Here is an 18,744-nt window from a genome sequence, read left to right as displayed (position 1 = left end):
TGATAACCCCCAAAAACACTCCTTTATAGATAATAATGTCATTAATTATATTGCCATTTATTGTGTCTTATAATTAAGATATTTAGTTAGTTATTATATGGTAAAGGTGTGCAGATAGTTAAGATATGTTGCTTTAACTCTATTAGCCTAAAATGACACACAGGCCTACATTTAACCTCTCTTTGGACCAGCATTAAGAGATCTACTGTAGGAAAGATCTCTTGATAAACTGGCAAACCACATTTGCAAAACTTGATGACAGGGAATTCCCATCACATGAGGAAACTGGTCTGCATAACCGTTGCGGTTGGGCCCATACTAATCCCACCACAGGAATATATACACCACCTGAGCACAATGAAGCAGAATAATTAGAGTTTGATAGAGGCACAATATTGGATATAATGCAGGACTCACCTTAGTTGATAATGTGGTTTAAGCTCCCAAACAAGTTTGCAATTAATTAATTAACAAAAAAAGAAAATAACATGACTACAGTATACAGGGGGAAATAATGACACCATCTCATTTAAAAGTTTTTATTTGAAATGATTTTAAATACAAATAATATATTTTTCCATTTACAATGACAGTTCCTTTGTAAACAAAAGTGGCAGATAGATAGTCATTGGGGGTAGTTTGTCCAAACTGAGGCGGCCTGCCGGCCAGTCGCCTGGACAAGGTCTGTCATGGGAAGAGATGGTGTCGTATTTAACCTCACTGCAGTGTTTTTTGTTTTTTTTCTCCACACAGCGTAAATCACTGATGCTACATTCTATTGCAGAGCGATAAATACTCAGAGTACAATGTTAACCGGCTTTGAACGCAATTACGGGAGGGAAGAGTGAGCGCATGTGAGTTTTGTGTCGAGTGTGTCGAGAGAGAGCGTGCCCAGAGATATTCATACCTTTATCCCTCTCCTGCACTAACATAACACACTAGTATATACCAGTAGAAACTTTTAACTAAGTGTGGAAAGTCATGATGAAAGATTAGTCATTTCTGTTAAACACTGTCAAGTCGTCGACATACAGTGAGAGCCCGCAGAGCTACACGAGGAAGCTCTGATTTTCTTTTTCTTTTTTGCACTCATGAGTCTAACAGATGTAAAAAAAACCCCAAAAAAACAAGGTTAGATTGGAACAAAACAAGACAATGAGTTACATTTGTTATAATATAACAACAACAAAAACTAATTTTAAATGAAAGTGGGTTCCTCTTTGTTAGCCACAACTGCTCTGTATTCCTCAAACAGAAAAATTGAAACGAAAATCCTTGAGGAGATGTGGTAGGGGAAAAAAACTCCATCTGAAATGGCAGTTGTAATTTCAAAACAGAGGTCATTCTGACTAAAGGTGCTGGACAGAATATGCCAAGTCTTACACTAAAAGTTACTTTCAACAGGTTTTTTTGTTTGAGACACTTTTCAGATCATGAGTGCGTTGCGTGTCAGGGACCTCATACTCCGATCCCTTTAACGCAGGGCCGGTCATATGTCACGTACGACTGCTAATCCTCTTCAGATCAGAGATCAGTGATATGTACTCCATGACTCAGGAGCTATAGGTTACTATGGAGACACTAACTTAAAAACAAAAGAAAAAACTGTTACAAAACACAAAAGAAACTTTTTTTTCCTCTGCTCTCCCAAGAAACCACTGATGCATAGCACCCAAGGACTTGTAACGTTGTGGTATTTCAGTTGTATTCATAAGGCCTTTTCGGACACCGAGTATACACTGGAATGTGCTACAATTGTAAAAGGAAAAAAAAAAAAAAAAGGATGAAGAGAAAAGGAAGTCACTTCTCTGAAAAGCCACAAGTATGTATATCTATATATATATATATCAGTATCTGAGCCCCTTAAAAAGACTGAAAACTCAAAACTTGTATGTAGTATATGGACAAGAAGAGTACTCAATAATTCAAACAAATCTTAACACTGCAAGTTTTGCCATTTTCCCCCCATTATACGTGAGGTCAATTCATTTCAAGATCCACCTGCTTTCGACCTCTTTCAGAAAAAACAGTTTGACAGTGTCTACCTGTATAGACATCTCCTTAAACATACAGTGAGTACAAGTACATACAAGTGACTGGCTGGTTTGACAGCGGAAAATAAAATAAAAAAAAAAAAAAAACCTGACAAGACTCAACTGTGCCCCCCATGCGCTGAAAGGAGCAAACGTCCTTATGGTTTATGTGTTATCCCCCGACGAATAGGGCTAAAGCTCACACGTCTGCAGTTTTAAGTGTACAATAGAAAGTATCATTGGTGTGGAAAACATCGGTGCCGAGTGATTTATTTTTTTAAATTAGGAGCGAGAGCGATGTCACGATTTTCCATACGGAGGTTTTTTGTTAATTTTGCAAACGGAATTAGCTGTTATACATCCCCCCCCTCTCCACCCCTCGAGAAAAAAGAAGAAAAGAGCCCAGATAATAGGTCCTCCAGTCCACAGTGTGTCAATCTTTCATACCTGTACAAACACATACATTGTTACAAACACACGCACCATCCACTCGCACTCTTACGTGCACACCCACTCACACACACCTGGGCCTGGGTAAAGTATTCACAGAATTCTCTTCCGCCCAGCGACGGAAAGTGAACGAACAAGTCTCTGTAGAAAAGGGGGAAATGGGAGGGGGGCGGGGTCACAGTCCATGTAAAGATAAAATGGAGGAGAAGAAGGAGGGCTCTGTGTGTAGAAACTGTCCCCAGTGATTCTGTGTGTGTTTGGTGTGTGTGTGTGTGTGTGTGTGTGTGTGTGTGTGTGTGTGTGGCGGGCACAGCTTTGCTGCCCCTCGTTCACTGCTCTTGAGTGCTGTTGTGGGGTCAGGAGTGGGTGGGTGGCCAGTCCATGGAGGGGGCTGAGCGAGCGTGTGTGTGTGTGTGTATCCGCGTTCAGTCGTTGTCCTCGTCGTCGTCTTCGCTCTCCTCGATGCCGTCGCTGTCCTCCTGCTCCTCGTCCTCCTCCTCCGTGTCGGGGATGTCCCACTGCGGGTGGTTGTCCAGCATGGCCTTGGCCTCGTGGACCTCCAGCTGGAGAGAAAAACAAGATTTAGATGTTTTGGCAACATTTTTACAGAGGCACACTAACTCTGTAGTCATTGGCCATTAAGAGTGCAGTGTTCATCAATATCTTAGGGTGCTTTCACACCTGTAGGTCTGGTTCATTTGTTCCCCACCAGAGGGAAAAAAAAAAAAAAGACACACGGATGTCTTTTAGTCTCGGTCTGGTTCATGTTCACACTGGCTTTTTTTTTTTACAAACGAACCGAGAGTGTAAACATGAAGTCATACAAACTGAAAACCAGAGTAAGGTGTGAAAGCAGCGTTTTTAACTAAGTGTAATTGATGAAACAGAGGCTAAAAAAAGAATCAGGTTTTACTGCCATCTAGCTGTTGACATTAACAAGTCCAAAAGTAATGGAGCACTGAATTAAAGCACAACATAAAATCAATAGAAATAATAAAATCAGTAATAATAATATATAGATCCCAAAATAGCCCATGAAATAAGGAATAATCCCACAACATTATTCATTCGCACAGCACCGCAAAGCTTCAAAATACCTTCGAATATTTCTCACCGAAGCTTTGAAGCACAAAAAAATGGTATTCGGGACAGCTACCTAGTTGAGTGTGAGAAGTTGTGTGCCAAATTTCAAAACTTAAACCCGCTGCGGGCAACGTAACAATAGTTTTATGGTATACAGAATTACTTATTTCAACTAGTTTTACAAATAAAGCTGCAATGTTTCGTAGATTTAAATTACACTGAATGAAAATCTCATTATAAACTGCAAACTGGATGTGCAACAGAGACCATGTAGAGTCACATTGTCTAAATTAATTTACATACTGTACCTTTTATGTGCTGTGTCCAACCTTACAAATAGCATTTAAAGACACAGTATTAAGATAAATTCTCATTATCTCTGAACCTCATCGATTTCTTGACCTATTACAGCGACATCACACCGTAAGAGCACATTATCTTAATGTCTATCAGGTGTTTAAATAAATAAATAAATAAATAACAGTACAATTCATGCTCTGTTTGGCTTGTAACAGATCCCCTAATTCCCAACAGCTTGGCATCAATTAACACCATTGTTCTGCGAGCTGCTGGTACATTTTGGCCGTGGCCGCCGGTGGGTCTATTGTCTCAGCCGATTTAGCAGGCAAACTGTTTTGGACAGCGGCAGGCGTCCTCCAAGCAATCACACACACACATTTGCACACACACATTTGCACACACACACACACACACACAGCTTTCGTTCTTGTCACCTTGAGTGGTTTGATCTGGTCCAGTCCCAGGTAGGAATCGGAACGGAGGATGACAGAATATTGGTAGTTGCCTGTTTTAGAGGGGGCTGGAAACTTCAGCTCCACCTGGGGAACAAAACACAAACAGCTGTCAAATCTAATCACAGGAGCACTCCAGGCGCAGTCGCATAACTGTGCGTCTGAGGGCATGATTGCTCGATGTGTTAAGTGTTACAGTGACGCATGTGGCGACGCTACACTGTGGCTGGATTGTTACGGCTGATGTTAAAAAAATTAAATTGCCGCCACATAAAGAAACAAGGTGGACGTTATCAGCGGTTAAGAAGACAGCACCGACGCAATGGAAGGAGGCAAACCTGAAAAAGACTCTGCTGAATATTATAAACTTATTAAAAATACAATCTGCCATTGACGCACACTCATCGAGCTGCAGAGGGACAGAGTGCGGTAGGTAAAGGCCAACGCTGTACAGATTTTAAAGCCCCTTGAGGCAAATTTGTGATTTGTGATGTATAAATAAAATTGACTTGACATGATGATGGGGTCCAACTGTAAATATTAGACCAGCATTACCTCAGGCTGTGATTACCATGTCGTGCAATTACATATGGCAAACATCTAATTATCAGCACAATGAGGCCAATTATTATGCAGCGGGTGAGCGGAGAATGAGCCGTGAACACGGCAGCAATTTGCTGCCGTCCCCTTGTTGATGAAAGCGGATCTCCTGCCCTTCCCCAAAAAGTCACGCAACGTATAAGCAGCGGCACAACACTAACAAACAGGACGAATTGTTGAGGTGACAGACTAATTGATTGCTAGACAGTGAACCGTTATGCATGGGCGGATCACCTCTCGCCATTACATTCCTTCAGAGCGGGGGACAGCTGGTCATGCAGACTTACACAGGGCCCCATTAAGCTTTTACCTCGCTGTCAGGGCCTTATTGTTGCTGGAGAACACCAGGATCAGAGGTGCAAAATAAACACACACACACATATATATGCACGTACTTCTCTGAGGAAATAACGACACAAGTGCAAAGGGTTGCCTAGCAACAGGATGTGTGATGGGGCTACGGTGCACGGGAAACATGAAACGTGAACACACACACACACTTTAACTTATTAAGACTTTTCTACTCCAGACGGATTATAGCATAAGTCACAATACATAACCCTGACTTTATAATACAATGGAGGGAAACCGATTGACTATAATTTTGATAATCAATTAGTGGTTAAACCGATTTATCAAGAATAAATGCCAGATGTTTGCTGGTTCCAGCTTCTCAAATCTGAGTTTTTTTCTGCTTTTTATCAGTTTAATATCATATTAAATTGAATACATTTTGGTTTTTGTCTGTTTGTAATTTAAAAATGTCACCTTGGGCTCTCAGAAAATATCATGGCCCTTGAGGGGCCAATTTTATGCCATTTCATATACCAGAAAATAAATCAAACTATAATTTCCGCCTCGCAGTTCTGTGCCTCCGCCAACCAGTCAAGTTTATCCTCTTAGAAATTTGAGTAAAATTGTCATAATTAGCATATGAATTGTTGCGTTATGGCTAAAAAAAATAGTTTTGTGAGGTCACAGTGATCTTTGACTAGGGACAGGCCATGATTTTTGATTTTTGAAAAATATATTTTCCCTTCTTTTAACCGTCGCAGGCGCTGGTAGTAACGTTACTACCCGTAAAACGTCTATGCCACGCTCAGTTCGGCTCTTTTCTTTCAGCGCTTTTCTGAGATATCGCTTTCACAAAAATGGGACGGACATGGGGTCACAGTGACCCTGACCTTTGACCTGTGATGAACAAAATCTAATCAGCTCATCCTTGAGTCCAAGTGGATGTTTGTGCCACATTTGAAGAAATTCCCTCTAGGGTGTTCCTGAGATATCTCGTTCACAAGTCGGACGGACGGACAACCCGAAAACGTAATGCCTCCGACCACGACGGTCACCAGCACTGAGGCATAAAAATCTTGACAGAGTCGTACTGTACAGGCATACATTTCCCTCATGTGTGTTATCAAAACTCAAAAGGTATATTTGCCCATACATAAACAAAAACACAAACTCACCTCTTCTGTGTCTTTTAGCGTGCAGACGTGGTAGGGCATGGAGACGAGGGTCTGATCTCTGCGGTCGGCGATGTAGAGCCACCACCACTCGTGCTTCTCCTCGGGGAAGTAGATGCTGTAGACGGGGTGCGTCACCTTTGACTTGGTCTCTAGCAGAGCCCGCTCTCGCCGCTGGATGCTTTGCTGCAACGCCTCCCACTCCTGACGGGGTGAGGTGTGGAAGAGTGGAGGGTTAGGTTGGGTTCAGGTACGAGCAGTGTTTTCCTTTTCCTTTACATTCATTAGCTTGACTAGGATATCAGGGACTGAGCGCTGCAGTTTTATGCTTCCAGGTGTGGAATTTATAAGGAGTGAAACACACAGTACTGACTGATATTTTCACCATATGCCATTTTAAAAGTTGTCTGACCTCTTCATCGTCGCCAGCCATCTCGTCCACCTCCGTGTCGCTTTGTTTGTCGCTGTCTTCGTCTCTCTCGCTGGGAGAGTCCTTGGTGGCTTCGCCCTCTTCCGACTCGCTGCCCTTGTCTGAGGCCTCCTCCTCCTCCTCCTTCACGACTGCAGCTACTGCTGGTGCTGCTACGATTTCCTGAGACATCAACATCGAGAACAAGAATTTATAATGTATGCGGCGTTGTTTTTAAAAAAAAAATCACATGACAAATTAATACAGTTAAATGTGTATAAAAATCACCAAGCAGCTTTAACTCGGCTGCGATTGGACACGTACATTTCCTGCCACGTTGCCGTTGGCCTGCTTGGCTTTAGCAGGCGCAGGAGTGGCCTTCTTCTTGGTTAATTTTTTCTTCTTGGACTTGGCTGTCTTCTTAGTCGCTTTACTCTTGTTCTGCCAAACTTTTGTTTTGGTTTTACTCGTGTCGCCCTGCTTTACACAGACAAAATAAGGTTAGTTAAACACTACATGATTTCTTAGCATTAAGCTTTTAATCATGGCTAAATCTGACCCAAACAGAGTTTATGTGTTGTCTGAAATAAGTCTGAGTTGACACGTGTTGTGTGTGTTTTATCCTTACCGCTTCCTCTGTAGTGGCAGACTCCTCTGTTAGACACGGTAATGAATCCTGCTCTTTTTCAAACACCTCCTACACACAAAGGATACAGTTAATTTATGCTTTTCAACAATGCATACGATAAGATAAGAGATAAAATAATCCTTTATTAATCCCACAGCGGGGAAATTTGCAGTTACAGCAGTAAAGTATTGCACATGAATGTGTGAATGAATGGTCAGTTTTTGGCATGTGCAGTTCACTGGGAGCTGTGTTGGTTATACAGTCAACAGTACACTCTAGTGGTCATCCGTGGAAGTGCATCTCCAAGGCAACAAAGAAATCAACTGGATTTGCAAATGTTGCTTTCTAGTAATCCATTAATATGTTGGATAACGTTAGTGTTTAACTAAAGGCAGTCATTCCTTACCTGCATCCGTTTTCTGGTTAAGGTGACCGTTACTGTGACAATAGAGCCTGCTGTGATGTTATTGCTGTCTTCATCATCAAGGACTGCAAAGACACAGGGAGAGAAAGAAATATAACTTTCAATATCCAAGAGTTTGAGTGCTGAATCTGAACAGTTACACTATGCAAGCTAGACTATGTCACTTTTTCTTTTTAGTTTATCTGATTCATTTCCGAAGAAACTGCACTCATGCTTATCCATGCAGCTCATAACGATTTCACTACCTCTTTTTGATCAGTTATTGCTAAAGCGTTGCTCAAAAGGGTGTTATGCGCCTCTCTCTACATATCAATGCTACCTTCAATGTACTCCATAGTTGAGTAGCACCGCCCTATCTATTAGGGCTGGGAAAGAAATTTACTCACCTATGTATTTTTTTATTTTTTACAATTTTGAAATCAATTTTTTTTAATGCCAGAATCGATTGAACTCCTTCAACTGAGTGCATGTGGAGGTAGAAGGAAGTCTTTGGTTTTCACACATTGCCCAGAAAAACGGAGCCAGGCATCATGGCTAAAGCTACATGCTAACTCTGTCATGGACAGGTAACGTTATCATTAGCAGTAACGTGCGGTCAAGCCAGCCGTCACTCTCATCTCTGTGGTCAAATCAGCCGATGCTATAACTGTAGCGCACCCATATACTGACATTTATGTTAAATGCATTCAAACGGCCCCGATCGAGCTGAACATGAATGTAGAAAGAGCGACTACGCCCGGTTTTGAAAGTAAGGCCTTAACAAAGAGTATACAAAATGCATAAGGAAATAAGATTAATTTGATTATATTTAACATAAGTATAAAACATTACATGTCCCTTATAAATTAAAAAGAAAATATCACTAATTTGTGAGAGACATGTCTTCATTCTTTGATTTTTTACATTGCTGGAAAAAGATTTAATAAATAATTTGTGACAGTGACTGATATATTTGACTTCTCTGACTACATAAATGCTAAAAATCAAACCTTTTTACTGTATCAATTTGGACATTTTCCAAAGTAAAAGTCCCTAAAAGTGTATGATTCAACTTTTTCCCCATGGTCTAGTGTTAAAAAAAGTTACCAAAAATCCAAATGAATTGTCTTATTGAATCGCAATACTTCAAAATAACAATACATCGACACACCCAAGTATCGGGGTAGTATCGAATCGGGAGATGAGCGTATCGTCTCGGCCCTACTATCTATAATGACAACAATCATACTTAGGTGAAGTATCTTCAGCTAAAGTGACAAAGACTAAGATGGATTTAACCGACTGCACATGGAAGCGTTTTAGGCCGCAGACGTGTCACAGGTCGGCTGGTGGCCAAACAAAGTGTGTTTGTATGTGTGTATTTTAGGACCGACCCTGCAGTTTGGTGTCCATGGCGATGTGAGGGAAGCTGCCCAGCACAGATATGACCTCATCGTACTTCTCCTCCCCCAGGAAACGCAGCATGCTGCGTCTGTCGGAGTCCTTGAGACTCACCAGGTCCTGGAGGCTCCGAACTTTATACTAAAAGAGGAGAGGGCAAATTAACCGTTGATCCATTGCACAACCAAAACGTTTCTTCATCTTGTGTGCATGTACTGTACAGACACTCTGCAGTCATACCTTCTTAGAGACGCAGTAGCGAAGGTGCTCCTCCTCAAAGTGGGGCAGCTGTAACAGTGGTGACTTTGACTCCTGCAGACCCTGCACTATCATTTGGGTCAGCTTCATACAGTTCTCTATGGTTACCAGTCGAGGAGCATGGAAACCTGGAGGCAATGGGCACAATTATCAAAGACGTTATGTGGGTTGAGACTTGTGAGAATTTTATTCAAAGTTATAACTGTGTGTGTGCGTGTGTGTGTGTGTGTACCTCCTCTGCTGTTGGCCATCATGGTGAGCTGACAGCCCACGTTGATCATCTCCTGGAGGAGAGCTGGACTCTTCCTCACCACAAACCTCTGATCTGAAACCCAAACACACACACACACACATATACCATGTTCTAAATAACAAGTTCATGACCTTAAGAAAAGATTAGAAGAGTATTATTATGCAGATAATGGCCTGAAATTGTCCTCTTCTTCAAAATTTCATTAAATCCATTCCCAGTGTTTCCCACAGGATTTTGTGAGACAGTGTTGGGTGGACCTTAGACCCTCTATGGGGGGCCCGGAAGAACATTTTGTACATTTTAAAATTAAATGCATCAATCTGGTACACTTTGAGAGCAAAATTAAGGGGCTGGATCTACGAAGAACTTTGTGCTATTGTAAACAATTTTGTGCTCTAACAGTGGTGGAATGTAATCAAGTACATTTAGGCTACTCAAGTACTGTACTTACAATTTTGAGGTACTTGTACTTTACTTGAGTATTTCCATTTTACGTAATGTTATACTTCTACTCCACTACATCTCAGAGGGAAATATTGTACTTTTTACTTCAATACATTTATTTGACAATTTTAGTTACTAGCTAGAGATTCTTTATAAAAAATATAAAAATCGACAAATGGTGTATTATTACGTAGTATATAATTATTATTAATTATTACTTTAAGTATATTTTAATGCTAATACTGTTACACTTCTACTTAAGTAACAGTTTGAATGCAGGACTTTTACCTGTAACCATATTTTTTACACTGGTATTACTAGTCGAATTAAAAGATCCGAGTACTTCTTCCACCACTGTGCTCTAGCGAACAATTAAATCATAAACACACTGGTCGTATAGATATGAATGGTGATGACACGGCAAAAAAGTCACACTCACAAAGCATGGTAAACGAGACGTGGTCCCGTGTTTCAAGACGGGTCGGGTGGGCTGCCGACATCGCCGGCCTGCCAGCCCACCCGTTGAGAGGTGTAACAATATTTTCGGTTCATTAAGAAACTGAGGCAGACTCAGCCAAAAAAGGCACAGCTTTCTAAGGTTGTGTTCTTTACGGTTCACAAACAGCTGGAAAAACTACTAAAACTACTCTAAACAGCTTGTTCTAGTTGAGTATGTGACCTTACCTCTGTGTGTAGGAGTGTACACATATAAACAGGGGGAGGGTTGTGTATATTCATGAGGAAATCTTGTGACTTCACCTCTAACAGCTGGTGCGGCTGTTTTTATTTCCCATTTTTGGAACTGTAAAGAACCAGTTCCAGACCACTGGTGTTGCTTTAGAGAAGGCTGACCTGAAGCTACACACGCTAACTCACTGTGTTCTTATGTGAACATATGAAATAAGAAACTTCATTTATCAGCCCTCTTAAGAGTTGTTTTTAGAACAGCAATAGTAATGCCTCATTGAATAGTAAAAACATAATATGTCTATACTTCTTACGGCCTTTACACATCAAATCCATACAAAAGGAATAATAGAATGAATTGGACTTAGTGTGCAAGGTTTCTGTGCATAACTATTTAAAAAAACACAGACTTTGTGTGCAAAGGCCTATTTGTATTTTAGTGTCCTACCTTCCTCCAACTCTTCTGATACATCCATGCGTGCCAGGTGGGCAAGCACTAAGACCCTGGCCTTCAAACTGTAAGGATAGCAGAATGGAGGCTCCTTCTTCTTCACGTTGATATTCCCCAACTCGCGGATCAACTGCAAGACAAACCAGGAGAGGTTGATTATGAAACACACTTGAGGTTAATCTGCTGTGAACTACTCCTCACAGACAGGCACAAAACTTTTGAGAGTCTGATGAAGTTGTCATTACCTGTGGCACTTCGATGTTGTCTGTTGGTCGTATGGTGGCGTCTTTATTGCTGCGAGGGTCAAACTCGAACGCTGCTGTCAACACCATGGCTAACCCTGGAGGGAAAAGTTGGTGAAAATCAGAATTAGTCAAAAAAAAAAGAAAGAAAAGATGACAGGAAAATGAGATTCATAAACCTGTTCTGTTAGGTGGAAGTCGAGCTTGTTTTGACTGATGTATTAATCGTTGCAGAAAAAATATAAACGCAGCGAGTTAAAATCAGAGATGCCCTGATCTTTCAGTCTCACACATGTGCCGCATGATGGTTTGACATCACGGAGACAGCGGCGCAGACAGTAACGTCACAGCCACACACGTGCACGACATGCACGTCGCACACACAGCGGCAGGTATGGCACAGAGTACAGCCACAGACATCATGTTGTCGGTGTGGAAGCATACATAAAGCTTGCAAATTGTAACACCGGCAAGTCCAAAATAATCAGTGGAGGAACAACCACAGCTTTCTGAGTGAGAGAAGGTCCTGTAACTTGGTATTTAATATTTAATATTTAAATATTGGTTATTTAATAGTCAATGTTTTTATCATGAACATACAATTGAATTGAAATGTTCCGTGAAAGAACGGTTACAAAAATGTTTGTGTATGCTGTCAATTATAGTTCTTAGATCGGTCATCAGTGCAAAATGACAATTTATGATATATATATATACACACTGATCAGCCATAACATTAGGACAGCATGGGCACCCTGACCGGTCTGCGGCTACGCAACCCCATACGCAACAAACTGCAATGCACTGTGTGTTCTGAGACCTTCCTATCGGAACCAGCATTAACTTTTTCAGCAATGTGAGCTCCAGTAGCTCTTCTATTGGATCGGACAACACGGGCCAGCCTTCGCTCCCCACGTGCATCAATGAGCCTCGGGTCTGACCCTGTTGCCAGTTCACCGGTTTTCCTTCCTTGGACCACTTTTTGGTAGGTCCTGACCAATGCAGACAGGGAACATCCCACAAGAGCTGCAGTTTTGGAGATGCTCTGACCCGGTCGTCTAGACATCACAGTTTTGCCCTTGTCAAAGTCGCTCACATCCTTACGCTTGCCCATTTTTTCTGCTTCCAACACAAAGTTCAAAGTTCAAAATGTTCACTTGCTGTCTAATATATCCCACCCACTGCCAGGTGCTATTGTAACGAGATAATCAATGTTATTCACTTCACCCGTCAATGGTCTTAATGTTATGGCTGATCGGTGTATATATACTGTATGTAGTTAACTTCTGTTGACAGCTGAATCCTTTGCTTAACATAACTGTTTCCCAACCCAAAACCATACTAACTACATGAACACTGTATCCCCATTTTACTGCTTGTACAGCTTTATTGTGCTCGTATCTGGTCAAGGTCTTGTTGTACATTATGAGAAGTAGGTAAACTCACGCTTCATGTTCATGTTGGGCGTCTTGTACATGAAATGCATGAAGAGCTGGGTGGTGTTGATGAGGATCTGGTCTCCGCTGTATCGGATGGAGCGGTACCACCATGTGCCCTACGATATAGAAGGAAAAACAAAAAAAGAAAAAAGTGAGAAATCTGGGATCTGGGAGACGGCAACTGTTTTATACGATCTATCGCACAGAACATGACGAGGACTTACCACAACAACAGGAAGGATGACCATAAAGGCTAGTCCATAAACCAGCAGCACCTACAGAAGAAAGCCAAATATAACACGCTCTTTGGGTTATTGATGACATTGGCTCGCTGCTAGAATAATACAAAGCATTGCAAGCTAATGAAGGTAGATTTATTAATTATAACTACTAATATCAATGAATATATACCAGCATTGAGTTCTTCTGGTCAACAATCCAGGCTGGCAGGGCAATACCAAAGCTGGTGGCTAGAAAGGGAAACAGAAGAGGCAATGGAAGAGAATTGAAAAATCTGTTCAAGAATATCTCTTTTTAATTTGGAGCCCAGTGAGCGTGCAGTTTTAAAACCCGCAGTAGAAGTGTGTGTGTGAAAGTGGGAGACATATCTTCATGATATGCTCAGCTCTCACTGGAATGACTGGGCTGCCGTGTTTCAATTCATCTTCCATTGTAACACGTTCATGATTACGAGACGCTGACTCACCGGCATCGAGCACAGAAGGTGTGGCAGGGCAACACATACAAAATGCAAACGTGTGGGATTTAGGTTAGCTTCACTCACCTCCCGGACCATCCGGGTTACCGTATATTTCCCAGTTTTGTCGCGATTGTTCATTGGTCAGACTATGGAGAAAAAAAAAAGATAAGTAAGAAGTAAATGAATAAATCTCCTAAAAAAGTCTGGGCTTTCTATTGATTCATCTGCTTATTGATTATGCAGATGCAGTCTTGCTGTCTGGCTTACAAAGTCAAGACCTGAATAACACTTACGCAGCATAGGCTTTGGCAATTCTCATGAATGTGGCCTCATCTCCACCTTTGTCGGGATGGTACTTGAGCGACAGTACACGGTATTGCTTCTTGATTTCTGACAGTGATGCACCCTGGAAACAGAAATATACTTACAAACTCCTTACCACACCACATATAGTGTAATTAACAGAAAGATAAAACAAATAAACAATACTATTGAGTCTCAAAAGTCCTGAAAGATTTTTATTTTTATCTTGTGTTTTATCTTAGACAAGTTATGGGTCTAATATCTTGTGCGCATAAGATAAAAAGTGTCTTTAGGGACTTCAGAGGCTCTGTAGAATACAGCAGACTTTATGTTTGTGTGTGTGTGTGTGTGTGTGTGTGTGTTTACCGGGTCCAAGTTGAGGACTTCATATGGATTATACTCCTGGTACTCTCTGTCCAGCTTGGACACCTTGTAGGCTAGTAGCAGGAACACAGCCCAGCCAAATAACAAGGCTGCTTTCCTGAAAACAGCAACACACAAACAAGAAGAAAAAAAGATGTCACACACAAACGTCTGTGCTCCCTGGAGACAACATCAGGCCCGTCTCGTTTTTATGAGACACTTTCACACGGCGGCTGGCAAGAATTCTAAGTGTTTGAAGTTATGATATTGTGTGCAGAAGCAATCTGCAATGCAAACTGGCTTTCATTTAAAAGGTCATTAGAAAGACTACAGAAAGCTTAATCTACTGCATACAAGCAGAATGGCAGGACAGGTTCTGACATTGTTGTTGTTTGGTTATGCATGGAAGTGTAACTTGTTTCCATGACAATGGCAAAACCCTATGGCCTGCTCTGCAGCATCTGTTGCCATGACGACCGCTCGCTGGCCTGAGTTGTCTGGGTGGCTCAAAGTGAAAAAAAATACATGATGGATTCCTATAATAAACACCATCGTTATGATACAGTTGTGAAGAGGAAACAAGATACTGAGATTTTTGGGAGAAAGGCTGATTCATTCCACTTAATAAACCTGCTTTCACCAGCGTCAGTCGCAACCATCCAAATAATAAAGAATTTATGAATTTTGAGAGTAAAAACAAGGACGTAGGTCTCGTGACAGAACAGGAGTAGAAAGTGGATGTGTGATGAAGGGAAACAGGCAGCTGAGGAGGCAGAACAAAGAGGAGATACTCGCAGAAACACTGGAGGCAAATGAGTGAGACGCTGAACCGCACTTGTACACCCATCTTCCCATTAACCCACACATGCAGAATGAATAAACAACACTGAGAAAAACAGCATCATGTTAAGAGAAATGTTAAACAGTGCAACGTGATGTTTACACCGACACCACTGAGAGTTTACACGTGAAAACAACACAAGCCGAACTTTGTGTAAAAAATGACCCGATACAAGAGCATATACTGTAATCTTGAGTCTGCCTACGCTAACGGACAACGTGGCACATCTTCACACACAACAGTGACAACATCTCTGTCCAGCTGGAAAACACACAGTGAGTGAACCAGTAAGATATCAGGAACCAGAGATGATGGAAGGATGTGTGCGCTTTCTCAATGCAAACAGCTCAGGCAAAGTCACGCCCAAACAACAGAGGTGATGTGACATTCAGCAACAAAAGGAAAAGGGAGCAAACAAACCAAGGAAACAAACCTGGTATCACACTGCCGAGCTAGTTATGGCCAATCATATGTCAAGACACATAACATGGTTCCATAAATAACTACCGGCAGTGAATAATTCAAAAGTATAATCAACTCAAATCCACAGAAATCACCCTCCTTGAATTTAAAGAATCATATTTATTTATTTACACAACAAAAAACACAAATTATTGGACTCACTTTAGTGTTGGGACAATGCTCTGCTGTGACTTCATCAGCCTGAGCCGGTACCACAGACACCTGCCATGTACCCTCCTCAGGCTCTTCAGACGCAGTTGTTCTGGAAAGAAAAAATGGACAGAGAGAGAGAGAGAGAGAGAGAGAGAGATTATGGACACATTAATACCATCAAACCAGTGGCAATGAATACTGATAATGCCACAGCAAATTTGGGTATGATCACTGGTGCTTGAAGTTAATCAGTTACGGGCCCTAGTCTGTGGAACAAACTGCCTCTCCACATCAGATCTGCTCCCTCTACGGAGTCTTTCAAAGCACAGCTCATGTTGTTTTAAATGTGCTATAGAAATAAATTTGACTTGACTAATCTAAATCAGGGGTGAGTGATATTTTCATTGAAAACATAAATGGATATGTTAGTCAAGCAGGGAGATGTTTGCTTCATTCAGCTTGAAATAAGTTCAGAAATGTGTATGAATTTCTTAATTGTTAATGCCATGATGCTAACTAGGATAACTTACAATACAACATGTAGCATTAAATCAACATATCAATAACTGCTGGCATGGTGACTTGTCATTTAACTAGTCCCAGTAGACCAGCTGCGTAAAGCTTGCTAGCACATATTAGATATGCTCAGTTGTTGACAAACAAGATAGCTGTACTAAGATAAGGGTATATCTGGGATAAGGTCAATAAAGCCACAAAAGCAAGCTTGAGAAGCTGAGGAGAGTGACTCTGGCTTTTAGTTAGCTTTAACTAGCCTGCACTTAGCTTCATTTTGACCCACTGAAGAAGACAATAACTGACTGGATATGTGAAGTTACTGAAGATAACTAGTGGGATGGTGATAATATGTAAAGCTGGTGTGGTGGTAACTTGTATTAAACACTGTGCTGCTGAACTCTGAACAGTACAAGATATTATGATCACAAGTTAATGTAACATTGGGTCGGCTGATTTCTTTGGAGCTCCAGATTAAATCAACATATCAATACAATAACTGTTGGCATGGTGACTTGTCATTTAACTAGTCCCAGTAGACCAGCTGTGTAAAGCTTGCTAGCACATATTACATGTTAGATATGTTTTCTGTTGTTGACAAACAGATAGCTGTACTAAGATAAGGGTATATCTGAGATAAGGTCAATAAAGCCACACAAAAGCAAGCTTAAGAACCTGAGGAGAGTGACTCTGGCCTTTGGGTAGCTTTAACTAGCAGGCACTTAGCTTCATTTTAACCCACTGAAGAAGGCAATAACTGACTGGATATGTGAAGTTTGTGAGAGATAACTAGTATAATATGTAAAGCTGGTGTGGTGGTAACTTGTGTTAAACACTGTGCTGCTGAACAGTACAAGATATTATGATCACAAGTTAGACCAGCTGTGTAAAGCTTGCTAGCACATATATATACATAACCAGTGTTAGATATGTGTTGACAAACAAGATAGCTGTACTAAGATAAGGATATATCTGGGATAAGGTCAATAAAGCATCACAAAGGCAAGCTTTGAGAACCTGAGGAGAGTGACTCTGGCTTTTAGTTAGCACTTAGCTTCACTTTGACCCACTGAAGAAGGCAATAACTCACTGTATATGTGAAGTTTGAGAGAGATAACTAGTGAGATTTATAACAATAGGTAAAGCTGGTGTGGTGGTAACTTGTGTTAACACTGTGCTGCTGAACAGTACAAGATGTTATGATCACAAGTTAATGTCACATTGGGTTATAGGTCACTGCATCTAGAGTAGCAAGCTAGATTAACAGAAGTGGTTACAAGCATGGTGACATTTAACTAGTCCCAGTAGACACATATTACATGTTAGATATGCTCTGTTGTTGACAAACAAGATAGCTGTACTAAGATAAGGATATATCTGAGATAAGGTCAATAAAGCATCACAAAGGCAAGTTTTGAGAAGCTGAGGAGAGTGACTCTGGCTTTTAGTTAGCTTTAACTAGCCTGCACTTAGCTTCACTTTAACCCACTGAAGAAGACAATAACTGACTCAATATGTGAAGTTAGTGAGAGATAACTAGTGGGGTGTGTAATAGGTAGAGCTGGTGTGCTGCTGAACTCTAAACAGTACAAGAAACAGGGGTAAACATGTCTGTGTAACGTTTTGCTAGCTTACATTCACAAGTTAATGTCACATTGGGTTACATCTCTGCATCTTTAGCAGCTAGTTAGATTAACACAGCTTGGTTTACAAGCTGAACTCTCCTGTGGTTGTGAGTTAGCTGAAGTTAGCAGCAGACATTGAGGCCTTACCAGCATTCTGATCCCGGGGCCAGAGGTAATATGTGGCCGGGATCACAATAAGTCCCACGAAGGACGTGAGGAAATAGAAGAAGGTGTTGCCGCTGTCATCGTACTGGAACTGCTGCCCGGCCATTGTCGTAGCAGGCGGCTTGTGGGTCTTGTGGCCCTTCTTCTTCTTCTTCTTCTCCTTCCTCCCCCTGCTAAGCCCCAATGTGTGCGACTGTGACAGACAACGTTAGCTTAGCCAGCAGCCAAGAAGACCAGCAGCTCTGATCAGCATCGGTGTACGTGGTGTACGCATGCGCAATGGGGACATTTCTTCTTCTTTGCTGCTGGTTTGAGTTGGAAGCTTTTTCTGGAGACGCTACTGACCCCTAGTGGTGTGACATGGAGATTATGTCAGGGGTCAGCAACCTTTACTGTCAAGAGACATTTTAGGCAAAAAAATACAGTAATCTAAATCTGTCTGGAGCCGCAAAACATTTGAGCATTGTGATGAAGTTAACACAGTTTATAGTCTAAGTATATAGTATAGAAGTCTAATGCAGTGAGGGCCAAAGTGCAAATGTACGACGGAGTATTAGGGTCAAAAATAATCGGAGATTTCCAGAATAAAGTCATTACTTTACAAGAAAAAAAGTTGTAAT

The 18,744-nt window shown here is 41.3% G+C and overlaps 1 protein-coding gene across 2 annotated transcripts; it reads right to left on the bottom strand.

Moving 5' to 3' along the window:
* Nucleotides 1-525: 525 nt before the first annotated feature.
* Nucleotides 526-18,458, bottom strand: sec63 (SEC63 homolog, protein translocation regulator). 2 transcript variants are annotated; one of them, XM_037750812.1, is made up of 20 exons: nt 18,107-18,458; nt 15,831-15,930; nt 14,369-14,483; nt 13,993-14,105; nt 13,784-13,845; nt 13,411-13,469; nt 13,224-13,274; nt 13,007-13,115; nt 11,564-11,658; nt 11,316-11,448; nt 9,716-9,808; nt 9,466-9,611; nt 9,219-9,366; nt 7,828-7,910; nt 7,422-7,490; nt 7,118-7,273; nt 6,797-6,976; nt 6,388-6,588; nt 4,301-4,405; nt 526-3,046 (listed from the first exon to the last, which is right to left on the bottom strand). In XM_037750812.1, exons 1-20 carry the CDS (start codon nt 18,228-18,230, stop codon nt 2,909-2,911), a joined length of 2,280 nt encoding a protein of 759 aa, XP_037606740.1. In that variant the 5' UTR covers nt 18,231-18,458; the 3' UTR covers nt 526-2,908. The 2 variants fall into 2 exon arrangements, with proteins under 2 accessions (XP_037606740.1, XP_037606742.1); XM_037750814.1 differs by having other exon boundaries at nt 7,118-7,270; nt 18,107-18,456.
* Nucleotides 18,459-18,744: the final 286 nt, after the last annotated feature.

Source organism: Sebastes umbrosus, chromosome 18 (assembly GCF_015220745.1).
Source record: "Sebastes umbrosus isolate fSebUmb1 chromosome 18, fSebUmb1.pri, whole genome shotgun sequence".
Classification (NCBI taxonomy): domain Eukaryota; kingdom Metazoa; phylum Chordata; class Actinopteri; order Perciformes; family Sebastidae; genus Sebastes; species Sebastes umbrosus.
The sequence above is the reverse complement of the archived record's forward strand: the minus strand, read 5'-3'. Positions and strand labels throughout refer to the sequence as shown.

Bases quoted from the DNA above. Each gene is read 5' to 3' on its own strand.
- sec63 (XM_037750812.1), bottom strand. From the start codon at position 18,230: ATGGCCGGGCAGCAGTTCCAGTACGATGACAGCGGCAACACCTTCTTC. The intron at 13,116-13,223 runs GTAAGTCCTCGT...TCTATATCGTAG, and splicing joins TCATCCTTCCTGTTGTTGTG to GGCACATGGTGGTACCGCTC. The intron at 6,977-7,117 runs GTACGTGTCCAA...TTGATGTCTCAG, and splicing joins ACGGCAACGTGGCAGGAAAT to GAAATCGTAGCAGCACCAGC.